The sequence below is a fragment of the Suncus etruscus genome, chromosome 11, assembly GCF_024139225.1.
Source record: "Suncus etruscus isolate mSunEtr1 chromosome 11, mSunEtr1.pri.cur, whole genome shotgun sequence".
NCBI lineage: Eukaryota > Metazoa > Chordata > Mammalia > Eulipotyphla > Soricidae > Suncus > Suncus etruscus.
The window spans coordinates 99,400,783-99,420,032 of NC_064858.1; the positions used below are offsets into that span (position 1 = coordinate 99,400,783).

Below are 19,250 nucleotides of genomic sequence, written 5' to 3' on the forward strand. Positions count from 1 at the left end.
TTAGCCTTAAGGATCTGAAAAGGACATTTTGGGGCCGGAGAGATAGCATGGAGTTAAGGTGTTTGCCTTGCATGCAGTTCGAATTTCGGCATCCTATATGGTCTCCCGAATCTTCCAGGAGCAATTTCTGAGCATAGAGCCAGGAGTAACCTCTGAGCGCTGCCGGGTGTGACCCAAAAACCAAAAAAAAGAGAGAAAAAAGAAAAGAATAAAGAGGACTTTTGAATATGAAATAACTTTATCAGTTTGCAAATTGTGACTTAAAATTATGTTAATAAGCTGTTTTCCCCTAATTATTATTATTATTATTATTATTTTTGGTTTTTGGGCCATACCGGGCAGTGCTCAGGGGTTACTCCTGGCTATCTGCCCAGAAATAGCTCCTGGCAGGCACGGGGGACCATATGGGTCACCGGGATTGGAATCAACCACCTTTGGTCCTGGATCGGCTGCTTGCAAGGCAAACGCCGCTGTGCTATCTCTCCGGGCACCCATAATTATTTTCTTAAGAGAGGATACATAGTTAATAGTTAATGTTTTTTTTATTTTTCATCATTTTAGCCTATTTTGTTTTTCAATTAAAGTGACTTTTTTTTTTTTGGTGGTGGTGTGGGGGGGGAAGGAACAATGTTACACCCAGCGGTGCTCAAGAGTTATTCCTGGCTCTGAACTCAGAATCAGTCTTGGCGGTGCTCAGGGGACCCTATGAGATGCTGGGTCGGCTGCATACAAGACAGGTGCCTTAACCATTGTAATATTGATCCAGCCCTTAAATGACTTTTTTTTTTTTATAAATATCATGTATCTATTTTTATCCTGATATCTGCCTTTTAAGTGCAGTGTTTATATCAGAGGTTCCCAAATTTATTTGATCTAGAAAAAATAAATTTCCCTTCCTAGAAAAATTATTTAATTTAATGCCCCTTTGGAAATGTACCTCTCTGGAATCTACCTTCTTTATTATTTTTTTTTTAATTTTATAGAAACCACTGTGATTTACATAGTCTCATGGTTGGGTTTCAGACAATGAATCAGGGCCAGTTCCATCACCAGTGCCAACCTCCCTCCACCATGATCTCAGAGGGTATCCCAGTCACCACCTTTGGCCCCCAAGCCTGCCAGGTAGTATAACAGGCCCATTTAAAGTTGAGTCACAAGTTTGAGTCACTTGATTCCACTGTTGTTGACTTTGGCTTGGATATTTGGTTCTATCCCCGCTCCCCTTTTTTTCCTCTACCACTGCACCTGAGACCACTTGGCCCCTGGGCCCCGTCTTATATACCGTTAAGCAGAGTTTCTTTTTTTTTTTAATTATCTTTATTTAAACACCGTGATTACAAATATGATTGTAGTTGTATGGTTTCAGTCATGTAAAGAACACCCCCCCTTCACCAGTGCAGGATTCCCACCACCAGTTTCCCAGATCTACCTACTCCCCACCCCACCCACACCTTTACTCGAGACAGGCTTTCTTTTTCCCTCATTCATTCACATTGTTATGATAGTTTTCAGTGTAGTTATTTCTCTAACTGCACTTATCACTCTATGTGGTGAGCTTCATGTCATTAGCTGCACCTACATGGGAGGATGGGGGGAAGTAAGGGTTGGGGCTGAGGCAGTAAAATATTAGAAATGAGCTTTGTAGGGCAGTAACAAGGTCACAATACAAGATGGATATTATGGATATATAGAATATATGCACACAATATTATCAATATGAAAACAAAGAGAAAAAATTTCCACTGACTGTCCCAACATAAACCAGTGCTAGAACAGCCTGCCCTCCTCCCAGAGCACATTCCCATTAGTGTAGGGAGAGATAGGGGGAAATCCTGTTGACCCCTATAGAGTCCACCTAGACCAGTGTCCAGGGAAAGACTGAAGTCCAGGGGAGAAAAACCCTATACCTGGCAAGGGCTGGTCTCCAGAATCAAGGACGAAATTGGAAGCCAGATGTCTGCCCGCCCTCCTCCCCATGCACCTTCCCCCCTAGAGTACGGAGGGAGTGGGTAACCTGAGGATGACTAAGAGTCCACCTGAACCCACTTCTGGCCATCTGGGCTGGCACCCAGGGAAGGCCTGGAGTCAGGGGAAAAAGACAAGGACGGCTGGGGGCCTGCCAAGCCTCCCAGCACTCCACAGGCTAGGGAGAAAGGTTCTGGTATGGGGCCTCCCCACACCCCATACCTGGCAAGAGCTGGTCTCCAGAATCAAAGAGGAAACTGGAAGCCAGATGTCTGCCTGCCCTCCTCTCCATGCACCTCCCCTCTGGAGTACGGAGGGAGGGGGGAACCTGAGGACCACTAAGAGTCCACCTGAACCCACTTCTGGCCATCTGAGCTGGCACCCAGGGAAGGCCTGGAGTCAGGGGAAAAAGACAAGGATGGCTGGGGGCCTGCCAAGCCTCCCAGCACTCCCCAGGCTAGGGAGAAAGGCTCTGGTGTGGGGCCTCCCCAAACCCCATACCTGGCAAGAGCTGGTCTCCAGAATCAAAGAGGAAACCGGAAGCCAGATGTCAAGCAGAGTTTCTTTCATTGCACCTGATGCTGCTGCTGCCCCCTCAGATCCTTCCAAGCATCCCCAGGAAGCAGTGTTACTCACTTTGGGAGGCTTTAGATTTAGACCATGATTAATGTGATAGTGATATGATTCGGTTTAAATCTGCCATCTTACTTTTTTCTATTTGTTCCTTCTGTTTTTTCACTTCCCTTTTGTGCTTTATTTGAAGTCAATTGTTTGTTTATGTCTTTCGAATTATTTTACGTTTCTTTGTGCAAATTTAGTGATAGTTTTAGGGTTCGTAGTGTTTTTTTCGTTTGTTTGTTTGTTTTTGGTTTTTGGGCCATACTCAGTGGTGCTCAGGTATCACTCCAGGCAGGATTTGCTGTTCAATGCTAGCTCTCTGGTCTCTGTAGTGTACATTTTAAACTTACCTTCTTTGGGGGAGTAAGGGTTGAGCCACATCAGTGGTATTCAGGGTTTACTCTTGGCTTCTGCACTTTGAAATTACTCCTGGCAGGCTCGGTGGACAACATGGGATGCTGGAAATCAAACTTGTTTCAGCTGTGTACAAGGCAAACTCCCTATCCCTGTACTATCTCTCTGGCCCCCTTAACTTACCTTCTTCAGATACTTTTTATTTCTGTTCCTTTTTTTTTTTTTGGTGTTGGAATTGAAGCCAGGGTCTTTCCCATGTGAATTATGTACTATTAATCTGCTGCATCTCATTAAGTGTGCTAACTTTACAAAGGTAAATTTCTCTCTTTCTTTTTTTTTTGTTCTCTTGGTCTTTACACTTTTTAAGTATCTCCTCTATTTTAAACTCCACAAAACATGGTTATTATTTTTCTAGTAACCAATGGACTATAAAAGGGATTTAAATAATAGGAATAGGAGCCGGAGTGATAGCACAGCAGTGGGGCATTTGCCTTGCACACGGCCAAAACAGGACAGATCTTGGTTCAAATTGTGGCATCCCCTATGGTCCCCCGAGCCTGCCAGGAGCGACTTCTAAACTCCTGAGTGCCACCAGAAAAAAAAAAAAAAAGGAATCAGTGAATTTACCCATGTAGTCTACTCTTTTCATTTGGATTCATCTGATATTTTCATTTTTTTTAAATTTCATTCTCTACTATTTTTGTTGTGTATATTGGTGATAGATTTACTTTGATCTACTCTAGATCTGAAAATAAGTACTCTTTTTGACCTTTGTTTTTGAAAAACATGTTTACTGGATAAAGAATTACAGGCTGGGAACAGAGCAATAGCACAACAGCAGGGCATTTGCCTTGCTGAATCCTGACATCCCATATGGCCCCCAAGCCTGCCAGGAGCGATTTCTGAGCACAGAACCCTGAGCTCCACCAGGTGTGACCGAAAAACAAAACAAGCCAAACAGTACCAAAAAACAAGCAAAAGAATTACAGGCTGATTTTGGTGGGAGAGGTTGATGGAGGGAAGGTCTCTCAAATGCTCAGAAAACTGTACTGCCCCTTCTGGTAGTTCTTGGTAGTTCTTGGCTAGCTGGGCCAGCAGTTCAATAAAGAGACCCGTAATCTGCCCAGGCCTTGTGGTGCCATCAGTTATCTGGACTTGTCAGTGGTCAGTGTCTTTGTCGTCACACCCAGCTGTTCTTGGGGACCACCAAAAATGTACCATTATTGCCCTGGGGGACATGTAGTGCTGGAACCTGGGTCAGTCACATGCACAGCATGTTCTTTTAACACTGGACCACCTCATAATCTCCTGATAGTATGCTGTTTATTTTTCTGGTAGTAATATAACCTCTGTGATGTGAAATTCCTCTTTATCACAGACTACAAGCAATTGGATTATGTTGTGCCTTTGTTTTTTTTTTTTCTTCTTCAGGTTTCCTGTATGTGTCTTTTGTTGAGCCTTTTGAAGCTTTTGGTTGTAGTTTTCATGCCGTTTAAGAAATTTTGGCCATCATGATTTCAACAATTTTACAGGCTCCCTTCTGTCCTTTGAGATTCATATTATGATACATTCCTCCTCCCCGTTTTTAATTGGAAAATGTTCTATTGCTGTTGCCAGTAGTACTGTTTTTGGAAAATTCAGTCTGTCAATCCCATGTAGGTTTTGTTTTGAATCACACCTAGCTGTGCTCTGGGCTTACTTTAGGCTCTAAACTTAGGGATTGCTTCTGGCAGGCTCAGGGGACTATGTCGGGTGCTGGAAATTGAACTTGGGTCAGCTGCATGTAAGTCAAATGCCTTCCTTACTCACTGTACTGTCTCTGTGGTACTATTCCTTTTACTTGCTATCCAGCCCAATATGCATGTTTTAAAAATTTTCTAAAATGATTCTCTATTTCTCTCTCCTTTCCCCCTTATTCCATCCTTTCCTACCCCCCCCCCCCCACACACACACACTTCTGGATACACATTACTGTGCTCAGGGTTTGCTTCTGTTAGCTCTGAGCTCGGCGATCTCTGGTCCTTGGGGTTCTGCATGCGGTGTCAGAGAGTGAAGCTGGGTCATACAGTACACAACTGCATCTTACCTGCTGTACTATAGCTCTGGTTCCTATCTCTGAAAGTGTGAATTGGGCATTTTAAATGTTTTCCTAACTTTTTAAAATGTGCAGTCTTTCCTCTAGGTTCTTGGACATACAAAATGCAACTTAGAACATTTTCATTCTTGTCTCAGTCTCTCCAAGCAATCAGTTGTACCAAAAGCTTGTCTCATTTGTTTCCTTTTCAGCGGGATGTTTGTTAGATGCACCAACTCCGTGTTCACTGTGGCATTACTAACTGGCCAGCGATGTTTATGAGTGTTTCCTGTGTGCTGTTGTAGATGGTTATTTTCTTTTAGGAACCAAAGTATTCACAGCCTTTTCCTAAGCTATTTATTGCACCAAAATAAATGAGATTCGGCCACATCCTTGTGGAATTCACTAATGTGGAGAAAAGACATGTTTGTGTGATAATATTACATTGATTCTAAGTTCAATGTTTTTCTTCAGCTTAACATCCCTGAAATCAGTGTGACTTTGACGATTGCTACTGGCTAGGTGGTAATTATGGTGGTTGTCATTATCTACCTCTGTGTGAATTTGATCATAGCTCTCCAAGTTGTGATTAAGTCAGTTGAATTAGGTGAGTTTGTTGACCTTCATTAGTAAATATCTTCAAAAGGTTAATAGGTCAGATATAAAATGGGTTAAATATCAAGGCTGAAGAGATAGTATAAGGTAGGATGGAATATAGCCTTGCATGGAGTCAATCTGTGTTAGAGCTGCATTAGGACAATCGCATATTGTCCCTGAGTACTACCAGGAGTAATGACTGAATCCTGAGTACAGAGCCAGGAGTAACCCCTTAGTGTTACCAGATTGTGGCTCCCAAACCACATCTACAATAAAAATAAATAAAATAGGTTAAATGTTAATAGATTAATCTATTAATCTTTTTTTTTTGTTTTTGGGGCCACACCCATTTGATGCTCAGGGGTTACTCCTGGCTAAGCGTTCAGAAATTGTCCCTGGCTTGGGGGGACCATATGGGACACCGGGGGATCGAACCGTGGTCCTTCCTTGACTAGCACTTGCAAGGCAGACATCTTTAGTGCCACCTCGCTGGCCCCTAATCTATTAATTTAATAGATTAAATATCACTATGATATGACATTAAAGCAAAAGGTGACAAAAAGCAGGATAATGTAAACATGTTTTTGCTAGTTTGTTTATTTTTTTTGTTTTTGGCTCAAACCTGGTGATGCTCAGGGGTTATTCCTGGCTCTTCACTCAGAAATCACTCCCGCCAGGCTTGGAGGACTATATGGGATGTCAGGATTCGAACCACGGTCTGTCCTGAATCGGCGGTATGCCAGGCAAACGCCCTACCATTGTTTTATCTCTCTGGCCCCTGTTTTTGCTAGTTTAAAGAGTTCCTACTCTAAAAATAAATGAAAATTCTGAGTGCAAAATAGTATTGTCATATTTTTGATAGCATTTTCTCCTGATATATAAAATACTTTTAAAATTTGAAATTTAAGTTAAATAGAAACTCTAAATTTAAGATTAAGAGGTCTGGGAGATAGCTCAAAGGACTAGAGCATATTCTTTGAGTTTGAGTAGCTTGGGTTTGACACCCAAAACTGGCATGGCACCCTGAACCCTGTGATGGAAGTAGCCAAAGAGTCTCAGTGAGTAAGGCCCTAAACCAAAAAAGTGAAAAAGAATCAGAGTTCTGTATTCTCTTTTTAAATAATCTCTCAAGTTTTGTCTAATGCTGTTTCACTCAATTATACCTCTGCCTAAGATACTTTAGTAATCAGTTATTATACTCTGTCTTCAGTTGCTTCAGTTTCTGAGTCTTTATTTTTTTTTTTTATAACCTTTTTACATTTGTGAACTGACTAATCTTAAGTTATTCTGACTTTCAAATTTGATTGCCACTATCCTGCTTCAAAGTCTTCAGTGACTTTCCACTCTCTTCAAGATAATTTTCCCTGGGGCTGGAGAGATAGCATGGAGGTAAAGCATTTGCCTTGTATGCAGAAGGTTGGTGGTTCAAATCCCGGTATCCCATATGGTCCCCTGAGCTGCCAGGAGCAATTTCTGAGCATAGAACCAGGAGTGACCCCTGAACATTGCCGGGTGTGACCCAAAAACCAAAAACAAACAAAACAAAAAAATAATTTCCCCTTATCTTTAAACTTAGTTCTAGTTTTATGCTGGCCATAAACCAAACTATTTTTTTTTTTATTTTTTTATTTTGGGTCACATCCGGTGACCATAGGAATCTATACTGGATTCAAATCAGGGTCCGTCCTGTGTTGGCTATGTGCAAGGCAAATGCCTTATTGTTGTACTATCGCTCTGGCACCCTGTTTTTTTTTTTTATAAACCAAACTTTTTATTTTTTTGAATACATATATATATATTTTATTTAAGTACCATGTTTACAAACATGATTATAGTTGGGTTACAGTCACAAACAGAACATCCTCCTTCACCAGTGTAATATTCCCCCTTCCCAATGCCCCCCTCTCCCCTTCTCATCCCCTGCCTGTATTCAAGACAGGCATTCTACTACAGTAATTTGTTTTTAAGTTTAGTAAATTGTATAAACCAAACTTTTTGATTGTCTTTTTGTAGCATTTCTCTCTCCCCATCTTAGCTACCATAAGTATATGGTATTTTTTAAAATGTTCTTCGTATATTTGTGTTTATTTCTTTGGTAGACTCCCACTTTTTCTTGTATGTACACATCCAATTCCTTACTCCACATTCAAACAGCCTTGTGAGTCTTTTTATCTTTTTTGTTTTGTTTTGTTTTTGTTTTTGGGCCATACCTGGCGGTGCTCAGAGGTTACTCCTGGCTGTCTGCTCAGAAATAGCTCCTGGCAGGCATGGGGGACCATATGGGACACCAGGATTTGAACCAACCACCTTTGGTCCTGGATCAGCTGCTTGCAAGGCAAATGCCGCTGTGCTATCTCTCCGGGCCCGTCTTTTTATATCTTAACATATGGGTCCCACTCAGTGGTTGTGCAGGGCCAGGACAGAGGGCAGGGCTTTCCCTGTCAGTTTGGTATTTTTGGCCTGGAAAAGTTCAGTGTCAACCAAGGCCGTCCTGGCAGTGCTTGGGGTATGTGGGTATATAGGTGGATGAGGCTTGTGGTGCCAGGCCTGCTGCTTTGCCACTGGAGTCATAGCCCCAGCCCTGTCTTGGGACTCTTTCCTTACATCGCTTCTTCCTGTACATGGTTGCTATAATTGTGGCAATGACCTGGTGTCACACACACTGGGTTGCCACCCATGCCTAAGATTATACCAACAGGGCTGTGGATGACATGTGGTGGCGATGAAAGGCATGTCAGGGATCAAATTCATGGCCTCATGAATGCCAGGTGGGCATTCTATCTCTGAGGCCCTTCCTCTGGCCCACCTTGTGAATCTTTCTTTTCTGTGTCTCTATCACCTACACGAGTGTCTGATGCATTGATAAAACAAAAGGATCATTCTGTGACTTTTGAGTGACTATTACAATATAAGGAAAAAAGATTTAAGTGATATCCTAAGAAATATTCACATGAAAGGTGAATTTAATTTTATTTAGCTAGGAGGAGTTGAATCTTGAACCTTTAAGCATTCAAGTAGACAGTGGTGTCAGAAAGCTCAACTGGTTGAGCATATACGTATGCAGGAGGCCCCAGTTTTATCCTGGGTACTACCTGGTCCCCCATGCACTGCCAGAAGTAGCCATTGAGCACTGCTAGGTCTGACCCCCAAAGCAAAAAAAAAAAAATGTTGAGACATTTATGGATGAGTGGGATCAAATTATGCTGGGGAGGTGAATATGTGGTCTTAACTTCAGTACTGGCCCAAGGCAACTTCATGGACACAAGTTGAGGTTTAAAACCTGGTTTGATTTAAGTGCAGTGCAGTACTATCTAGAAATCCAGATCATTTTGGACAGCCCACATTGCGTTTTGCACTGATCCAGCATTTTATGTAGCAGATACTGCCTACCCCAAAGGGAACAGGGCCAGTGGTCCTCACCTCACTGGCCTTAGTCTTTTCCTTAATTTTTATCCTAGGTTAGACTCTTTTCTTTGGATGTGTTTGCAGTGATTTAGGGGTTCTGAGGCTCTGAGATATCTCTGTATCCCTTTCACCTTTACTATTCTCCCTTCTGCACAGCTGCTGACCCTGAGGTGTTGCTACTTTAGCCATATCCTTAGCCTGAAGTTGTGGGGATCCTCCTTTAGCTAGTGTGTTGGACCTCTGCTTAGTGGGTCCTTCTCCCATTCTGATTACTGCTTTTGACTTTGAGGAGTTGTCCTTTGAAGGACCTGCAACCATAATTACAGCACAACTGCCCCACCCCCACCCCATGGTATAATTGTATTCAGTCTTTTGGAAATCTGGATTTAAAAAAATTAAGTTTAGAAGATTGACTTAGGCAATAAACACCTGCATCTTAATTATCTTTTTAAACTTCTGTCATCATCCATTGAAGAGTCCTGTAATTTTTTTTTGTATGATGTGATTTTTGTCCTAAATAACATTCCTCTTGTTTTCAGTGCAATTACACAAATAATTTATTTCTGATAGTAATATTAAATGGGTCTAGTCTCCTGTTAGGCATTAGAGATTAATTGTAATATGGTATATGGAATTATCTTAAGTTAAAAAGTTGTAAGATAAACATGATAAATAGCCCACTAAAATTTCTATTAAATGAATAAAGCATAATTGCAAAAATTCTATGTTTAGAGATAAATGAAGTCATCTAATCAGATTCCACATGTAATATATAATATTTTTTAATCTCAAGATGATTTATAAAAGAAAATTGAACATGTGAAATTAATTTCAGATTTGCCTAATTGTCTTTTACATAGCAAGTGCTAAATCAACGTTTTCATTGTGAACATTGAAGGAGGGAACAATATTAATAGTTTGTGATTTTTGTCAGTAGAGATGAAACAGTCTGCTGAATCCCACTTTCACTCTGGAAATCCAAAATAAAATGATCAATTTCTCATAGGAACTGAAGTTAAAAGATGAAGAGTGTGAAAGGCTTTCTAAAGTGCGAGATCAACTCGGACAGGAATTGGAGGAGCTCACAGCTAGTCTGTTTGAGGTTGGTCTGTTTACATCTTGGCCAAGAGCAACGCCTTCCTTTTTATATATTGGTACTGATGTTGAGGGAACATTGAAAAAGATAGGTTTGACATCACACGTTTTTCTAAATCCTCTAACAAAAAGAATGGTCTTGTCCCCAAGGCCTAAACGGCTGATATATTTAGGCTGTGTCTTCCTCACAGCAGAACCTGTAGGCTGGGGGTGGGTACGGTGGGGGGAGAGGGGGAGAGATTTATAGAAAAAATATCTTCCTTAGAAATGCAGGTCAACAAGTTAAAATAGTGTGAAAATAAAAATGTCAGAATACCACTATCAGGTTTTTAATTATATGTGTTGGAAAGAAACTAATTTTAAATTTTGATTTTTCCCAATATTTAGGGTAAGGATGGGTGCCATTATTTATTTTTTATCCAGGGCCCCTTGGATGTTTATATCATTCCCAGGCCAGACATTACAGGCAGCTAGGCCATGGGTAGCCAGCAACGAGCATGTGTGTCTGTCCCAGGGCCAGACCACAGAAGTTTGTGGACATTCCTTACCCCTAAAGTTGGGATTGCTTAGCATGGTGCTTTCCAAGTGCATTACTGCCTTTCCACCCCTGCCTGGCAGAAGAGGGCACTGGAAGTGCCCTCAGGTGAATTGTCAGGATGTTTTTTATGTGTAAAAGTAGGTTTCCAGGAGGATGATAAGTGATTTTTTTTTAAAGCATCAATTTATTAATTGATTGGTTTGGTTTTGGGGACATATCCTGCAATGCTCAGGAGTTACTCCTAGCTCTGTGATCAGAAATCAATCCTGACAAGCTCGGGGGACCATATGGGATGCCAGGAATTGAACCGGCTTTGTCCCAGGATGGCCACATGCAAGACAAGATACTGCTGTGCTATCTCTCTGGGCCCTGATTTTTTTTTTTTTTAATTCTGAAAAGAGTTGATAGGCCATATTTGTTTGGGTACCTTTGCTGTACCCCCAAAAATCTCAAGTGATTTTTTTTTTAAGCCACACCAAATGTGTTTAAATGCTAAAGTTGATATCCAAGGTGGATGATTTGAAGAATGTTAGAAGTCACGTCTGGGGCCGGGCGGTGGCGCTGGAGGTAAGGTGCCTGCCTTACCTGCGCTAGCCTAGGAGACGGACCGCGGTTCGATCCCCCGGCGTCCCATATGGTCCCCCAAGCCAGGAGCGACTTCTGAGCGCATAGCCAGGAGTAACCCCTGAGCGTTACTGGGTGTGGCCCAAAAACCAAAAAAAAAAAAAAAAAAAAAAAAAAAAAAAAAAAGAAGTCACGTCTGAAAAAAAAAAAAAGAAGTCACGTCTGATCATTAGAAGTTATTCATTGTCTCCAGCTTACCACAGAACCAAATTTCTAACCAATTCATTGTTTCTCAGTCATGATGCCATTGGCTTTGTAGGATATTTATCACCCTTGGTATTAAAATTCCCCTAGAAACAAGTAGGATGTGGGCATATACATATGTTTACATATATATAGTTACAGAGAAAGAAGGAGACTTACTGAAGGTCCTTGTGATTGTAGAGGTGGGCAAGTCTTCGTGATTGTGGAGTGATCAACCATGATCATGGCTAAGACCATGCAAGCCAATGAATGATGTAGTTCCAATATGAGTCCAAAGGGCAGTCTTAAGAGATCTGATGGTGTAGTTAGAAGACTGGCAGGCGCAAGACAGGAGGAGTAGATATCATAGTTTGAATTGAAGAACTTGTTGCTTCAGGAGGTCAGCCTTTTTGATCTGTTTAGGCCTCCAGTGGATTGGCCAAGCCCCACTCACACTTGAGAGGGCAACATATATTATTTTACTAATTCAGATAGTATTTTCACCCAGAAACACCCTCAGAGAAAGGACCTGAATAATGCTTGACCAGGTATCTCAGCAACCCTTGGTCCAGTCAAGTTGGCACATAAACTTAGCCCTTACTTTGATTTGTCCCCAAAATGCCAGTAATACTCCCCAATCATTTTATCTCCTTGGAGGGTAGAAAGTCCTTACTTGGTTAAGAACTACTGCCACAGAGGGTCTTCTTTGAACTAAGACTTTTGTATTGTTTAAAGATTTTTAGGAAAAGTGTTGATGTATTATATGACTGATGCCAGGAACAAAAAGAAACCCCCCTTCCCCCAGAAAATTCAGTAATTAAAACTTTTAATGTAGGGCCAGGAATGTGACTTAAGTGGCAGAGCACATGCTTTGCTGGTTGCAGGCCCTCTGGATTTTTTCCCCAGCACTGTTGGGGGTGGCTCTGGTGTCACTGCAGGACCTGAGTACTGCAGGAAGAGTCATCTCTCCTTTGTCTCCACACCCCCCCCTCGCCCCCATTAAAAACAACCAACTCTAAATAATAAAATACTTGGGAGGAATTTATCTCTAAAATATTTTTACTTCTTTTGGGTCATTCCCAGTGGCTTTTGGAAGACCATGCAGTGACTGGATCAAACATGATACTTTTATTTACACAGCATCTATTCCAGTTTTGTGGATCTATGTATAATAAGTATATCCCAAATCTCTCGAGTGCATAGTCTTTATTTTTTGCCACATTAGCGCCATATCTGGCACTAACCAGGGATCACTTCTGGTGGTGCATGGGAGACCATATTAAGTGCTGGGGATTGAACTAGGTTGGCCACGTGCAAGGCATGCATCCTGCCTGCTGTGCTATCACTCTGCCATATGCTACTGTTTTTTTTTTTTTGTTTTGTAGTATCAGTTCACTAATTTCAGTACTAGTATCATGCATCAGTATCATGCAGTCTCAGCTCAGGCCCTCCTCTACTCCACACCCCTTTGGTTGCTTCTCTTCCTTGAACTGATTTTTCTTTCAGAAACATTTAAAAACTAATTTATTTTTTTGTTACTAAGTTATTGGAGATGAGAGAATGATAAATTTAAGGATGAAAGAGTTGGAAATGAAAAAATCTGAAACAGTTAAATTTAAACAGGACGATTTGTTAAATTTTATATATTGAAGGAATCTATAGAGACATTTTTATATAATGAAGGGGGATATACAGAAGCAATATTTATATATTGAAAGGCTATACAGACATTTCTCCCAATATTATGACTAGAAGAAAGTTCTATAATGTTCTATTTCTATGTGGGAGTAGATTAAAAAACAGATCAAAGCCTGTTGTGTTAATTTTGACTCCCTGCTTACCTGGCTTCAATTTCAACTCCATTTTGTTCCTGCCTTTATGCGAACATTTTCCAGATGAAGCAGAAAGAAAATAAATAGAAAGAAACGTTTTCCTGTCTGGAACAGGACCAGAAACACAGTTTGTGCAGCTAATGAGAACTACCTTAAAGCAGTTTCTGGGTTCCTAATTTATTCCCAGCCTAACAATGGCGAATAACCTCGATGTTGTATATTTTCTGGGAAAGACATTTACATTGATTAACATTGCTCCAGTAACCAAGAAAGTTCTCTTCAAGCCTGTAATTTGAGAATTCTACAAAATGTGTTTTTCTGTGGTCTTAATTGTGTCTTCATAGCCTCCAATTGCCATTGTCTCATTGTAACATATTTATTTTTTGTTTGTTACATGTTTATTTTTTGTTGTATGTTATGTATATGCGTAGATGTGCATTTAATTTTAAAGAGTAGAGATTTTGAATACTTTTAATTTGTGTACTTTTGATAAGCAAAATGTATAAGTTAAATGAATAGTTTATGATGACTAATCTTGAACATGAGTATATGTTGCAGCAAAATCAAGTCTTAAAAGACCTAATATAAGAACTCTGTCATTTATATGTTACATAGAATATGGTCTATGTAGAATTTTGCTTAATACTCTTACAGTCTTTGTTTACATGGAAATTAGTATTAATGCGTCTAATTTTTCTTTTCAGCCTAATTTTTCCAAATTTCCATAACATGTCTGGTTTTCTCTCCATCTTGAGGCATAAAGTGCAAATTACTTTTTCAGTGAAGGAAATGAGGTAGTTAGACTAAGGAATGATGCTGTGGCTCAAAACTCATGACTGATTCTTGTGCTATGTACATGAAATCATAATTACTCTTCCATTTGTTCTGGCCACAGAAAAGGGTTCATTATTGAGGCCTCTCTCTCCTAGCTTGCATTTTAAATGCTTACTAAGGTCTTGCCATGTTACTTCTAGATATAAAGCAAACCTATTGACCGATCTCTTGATGTTGCTAAAACTGTTTTTTAATCTACATAATTTCTTTTCTTTTTTCTTTTAAAATCATTAAATTTGGGGCTACACGTTGCTCTGTTCTAGGGCTACTCCCAGCTATAGCTTGGGGGCCCTGCCAGCAGCGATGGGGTACACTATATATGCAGTATCTGGGGACCAGACTCAGGCATCCTGGATGCAAAGCCTGTGATAAGCCTGTTGATCTTTTTGTATCAAAACAGGTTTTAATATTTTTCTCACTAAGATTTAGTAGAGTCAGGGACATAGCTAAGTGTTAACAGCACTTAGTTTGAATTCTTGAGTTGGATTTCCTGTAACTTCTACCCACGTACACAAAATAAAACAAAATAAAAAGGTCTCAGCTTATTTTGTGAGAGAAGTGTGTTTTTTAATATGTTCACTTGTTTTAGATAAACCAAGAAATATTTTTATTTTCTTCAGATGAAGATCTAGTCTGTTTTATTTATTTTTAAACTTTACTGACTGATTGGTTGTTGGGCCACATCCAGCAGTCACTCCTGGCTCTGCATTCTGAAAACTCCCCTGGCAGGCTGGGGGACCATATGGGATGCTGGGAATCAAACTGGGTTCCTCCCAGGCCAGCTGCATGCAAGGCAAATGCCCTACCACTGTGCTATCTCTCCGGCTCATAGTCTCTTTAATTTTTAAGATTACATCATACTCTGCTGATAGATCACATATATGTTTAGTCCATATAGTATTATCATATCCAAGTAGGTAGTACACATTTCCCTGGATTAAATCACTGTATTGAGTTTTCAGTCTATTACCAATTACTACAAATTTTTTCAGAAAAGTTCCCTAGTCATTTCTTGTATTCTATTACTCTCAACAAGTTGGGTTTTTTTTTGCAAATTACTCAGATGTTAAATTTAAACATATTTAAAACATACTCTTTATCTGGATCACTGCTACCCAGCATACAAGCATGACTTGTGTATTTTTATGGATCTGAGGCCTGAAAACTATAACTTGTAGTTATAGGAAATCTTGGTTAGTTGTGGACTAAAATTAGTTTATGCATTTGTAGATGGTTGCAGAATATTGTGACATATGAATGCTACATGAAATGCTGACTTCAGTGCCAATACATTTTTAATGAAATGATCAAATTAGATTGTTTTGGTAATATTTGGCTGCAGCAGAGAATTCTGCCTCAAACCAAAAGTACCTACTCTCTGGTCCTTTACACCTAGTATTGGTGACAAATTGTTTTAAGTGTTAGAAGAGTGATAGAAAGGGCCCGGAGAGATAGCACAGCGGCGTTTGCCTTGCAAGCAGCCGATCCAGGACCCAAGTTGGTTGGTTCGAACCCCGGTGTCCCATATGGTCCCCCGTGCCTGCCAGGAGCTATTTCTGAGCAGACAGCCAGGAGTAACCCCTGAGCACTGCCGGGTGTGGCCCAAAAAAAAAAAAAAAAAAAAAAAAAAGAAGAGTGATAGAAAAAAATTTGTTTGTTTTGTTTTGGAGCCACACCCGTTGACACACAGGGAGAATGTAAAATTTTTTTGTTTTGTTTTTGGTGATAGAAAAATTTTAAACTTCTGTGGAATCTGCCTTTTGATGTCTTACCAATGTGAAATCTCCTATGTATTTTCAGATAATGTTCCACTTGATTTTAGATCTCTTATGAGAATCACTACACATATCTTAATTATATTGTACCACTGTGTCCTTTATATCTCTATGCAAAACTCCTCCAGCTCTCTGTTACTACTTGTAGATATCAACCTTCTAATTTGTTATTTCTCTTATGCTTCAAAATATTTTTTTTTAATTTTTGGGCCACACCCAGTGACACTCAGGAGTTACTCCTGGCTATGCGCTCAGAAATTGCTCCTGTCTTGGGAGACCATATGGGATGCTGGGGATTGAACCCAGGTTTGTCCTAGGTCAGCTGCATGCAAGGCAAATGCCCTACGGCTGTGCTATCGCTCTGGCCCCTGCTTCAAAATATTTTTAAAAAGTTGTTTTAACTTCCCTAATTGCTGTGTCTAAGAGGTTTTGACCAAATTGTGCTGTCCAGATTAATGGAAGCAGTGTGCATTTCCAAACATTTAAATAATATTCTCTCTAGCTTATTAAGCTATCAGATGAACTCAAGTGAGTTAAACTTTTATAATTGAAATGTCATTTATTTTGAAGGATCTGATTAGATAAATTTAGTATTTTGAAGTTATATGCAAATGCTTCTTTTGCTGGCAGTCTTTATCAGGAAAAAAACCCCAGCACATTTATAACACTTGTTATTTTTCAAAAGAAAAATGCTTGCCTCTTTAGTAAATTTGACAGCTCTCAAAGACCTTGACACTAGATAACCAGCTTAAGTTGTGCATGGAAGATTTTCACAAAAACATAGTTGTTTTGAGTTTTTCCTACTTTAACATAATATGTAAATCCACATTTATGGGTAGATGCAAATTACAATTCATTCTAATGCTGAAAAAGGAAATGAACAGATGGCAGTATCTCTGTCAGACTCTGATGTGGAGAGCTCCTTTCTACTCTTGCACCGAAGACCTAGCCTAGTAAGATGCCTTTGTCATACCAGTCTTTAAATACCTCTAGCTGTCTTCTCCCTCCCTTCTCATATGGTCTGAGTTTCTATCTTTCCCTTAAATTCTATTTAAAGCATTCTATATACTATTCCTGTTCATCCTTAATACTTTTTAAGAACTATTCTCTTCACTGTAGTGTTTTAGATGACTTTATTTTTTAATTTTGGGGATAATTTGGTGAGTCCATGTTGGAGGTGCTTAGAGCTTCCTCCTGGTTTCGTGCTCAGGAATCACTCCTGGCAGTAATTGGGGACCGTATCTGGTGCCAGAGATTGAATTCAGGTTGGCTGCATGCAAGGCAGCTGAGCGCAAGGCAAGTGCCTAATTCTCTGTGCTGTCCTTCCAGCTCCTAGAATAATGTTCTTTAAAATATAAGAATATATTGCATTCTTTTTGATATTTTTCAGGAGGGGGGTCTAGGGGGAAGTGGGTGAAGAACTTGTACCACACCCAGCACTGCTCAGAATTTACTTTTGTGGTGCATGGGATCATATGTGGTGCTAATCAAACCAGGATCAGCCCACACACAAGGCAAGTGCCATAGCCCTTGGACTATCTCTTTCCTAAAAACTCTTTAGGACTTCAGTGGCCAGATAGATAGTACAGAGCGTAGGACGCTTGCCTTACACGCCACCTACTCCAGTTTGATCCTTAGTGTACGTAGGTGATGATCTCCTGAACCCTGCTGGAAACCAGATGCCAGGAGCACAGAGGCAGAGTAAGCCCTGAACTTCTTTGGGTGTGGCTCAGAAGAAAAACCATAAGCATGGAAACAAGGACTTCATATTGTGCTCAAGAAAATATCCAGAATTTATTCTCTGAATCTTTGATTATCAGATTGTCATCAGAAAGTAAGCATGAAAGCACAGGAAAGAATCTTGTCTCTTTTTTTCAGCTTATTATCAGCACCTGGAACAGTACTTCCTAAAGAAATGTCATGAATAAATGCTGCCATGGATAAATACTATATGAGTAAAGGGAAATAAAATTCCTACACTTTTATATTTGTGGTACTTAAAATTAAGATCTTATGAAAGGGAAAATATTGATTTCCTTTTTAGAGTGTGCCTCACTCAATTTTGGGGGTGTATAATTTTAATCGGAAAATTGTAGCTTTCTTAGCTATCATATTGTTGGTGTGTTAATCCTCTTCTGTATGTCTTTGCTATAACTTTGCTAAATATTAATGAATGTGTATTTATACAACCATATTAAACAAGTCACAAAAAACGAACTGTGAAGAAGTGGGTTTGACCTGTGGGTCCTGTCGTTATTCCCACACATTCACTGCCCTTACTTCATCATTGGTCAGATTAGATTAAAATCATCGTGGATGCTTCAGTGCTAATTGATACCAGAAGACGGTGTTATTTTCTTGTTTGTATTTGATGACAAATATAGTAAATTTGGGTCAAACCATATCATTTTGCTTAATGATAAGGGGATCGATAACAGACCATGTATATGATGGTAATTGCAGCAGCTTATGGCCTTGATGTGCCTCCTAGGTTTGTATGTCTAACCTAATGAAATCTCCTAATAAGGCATTTCTCAATGTTTCTCTGTTGTTAAAGTACATATAACCAGATGTGTGCTTCAGTCATAGAAGACATACTTGAAACTGCTTTTTGAAAACATGCCACATATTTTGTTTCCAAAAGTTGAGTCTTTAACTTTCAGGAAGCCCATAAGATGGTGAGAGAAGCAAATGTCAAGCAGGCAACAGCAGAAAAACAGCTAAAAGAAGCACAAGGAAAGGTCAGTTTTTTTTTTTCTCTTTTACTAGTATAAAATAATAAAGAAGTCATTGATTACTATCTTAAAGATACCAGAGCACATCCTGGACTTTGTTTGAGCTGTAAAAGTGGTGCTTGCTTTGGAATATTTATAAACTGTGAAGAAAATACACGGGAAATTATAAAGAGAGTACTGTGTAGATACAATAGTGACTCTGGCATTTGTTTAAAACTAAATATATCAAAGGCTGGACTCACAAGTATTAGCAAAAGGGTTCTGTAATCACATTTTAAGATTATTATTTTCTTAATGTTGCTTTGAAACGACCACTGAAATATTACTAGTTTTTATTTTTGGAATGAGTTGTAATCATAGTCTGTTTTAGTAGAAGATTTTAATATTCACATAAAAATGTTTGAAATTAAAAACAAATTGTATACTATGATGCGTTGTAGCTCAATCCAAACAAACCATCTAGAAACAACAGAAATCATGGTTTCACGTTTTTTTATTACTTGTCAGGAGACACAAGTTAAACTTCTATTTCACCTTTGAAAGGAAAATGCTGTGATAAAATTGCTGCCGTTGCATTTGTCAGAAGGGTCATTAGTATATATAATACATCTGTGTATGATC

At 39.6% G+C, this 19,250-nt stretch overlaps 1 protein-coding gene across 2 annotated transcripts in view; it reads left to right on the forward strand.

Annotated features, from left to right (window-relative positions):
* RAB3IP (RAB3A interacting protein) overlaps positions 1 to 19,250 on the forward strand; it is a 53,380-nt gene that overhangs the window by 20,185 nt on the left and 13,945 nt on the right. Inside the window, exons 4-5 of one of the 2 annotated variants that reach the window (XM_049782767.1) lie at positions 10,020 to 10,115; positions 18,558 to 18,635. In XM_049782767.1, coding sequence (XP_049638724.1) covers positions 10,020 to 10,115; positions 18,558 to 18,635 — 174 coding nt within the window. The remainder of the gene's footprint in view (positions 1 to 10,019; positions 10,116 to 18,557; positions 18,636 to 19,250) is intronic. The other variant, XM_049782766.1, reaches the window with a different exon arrangement.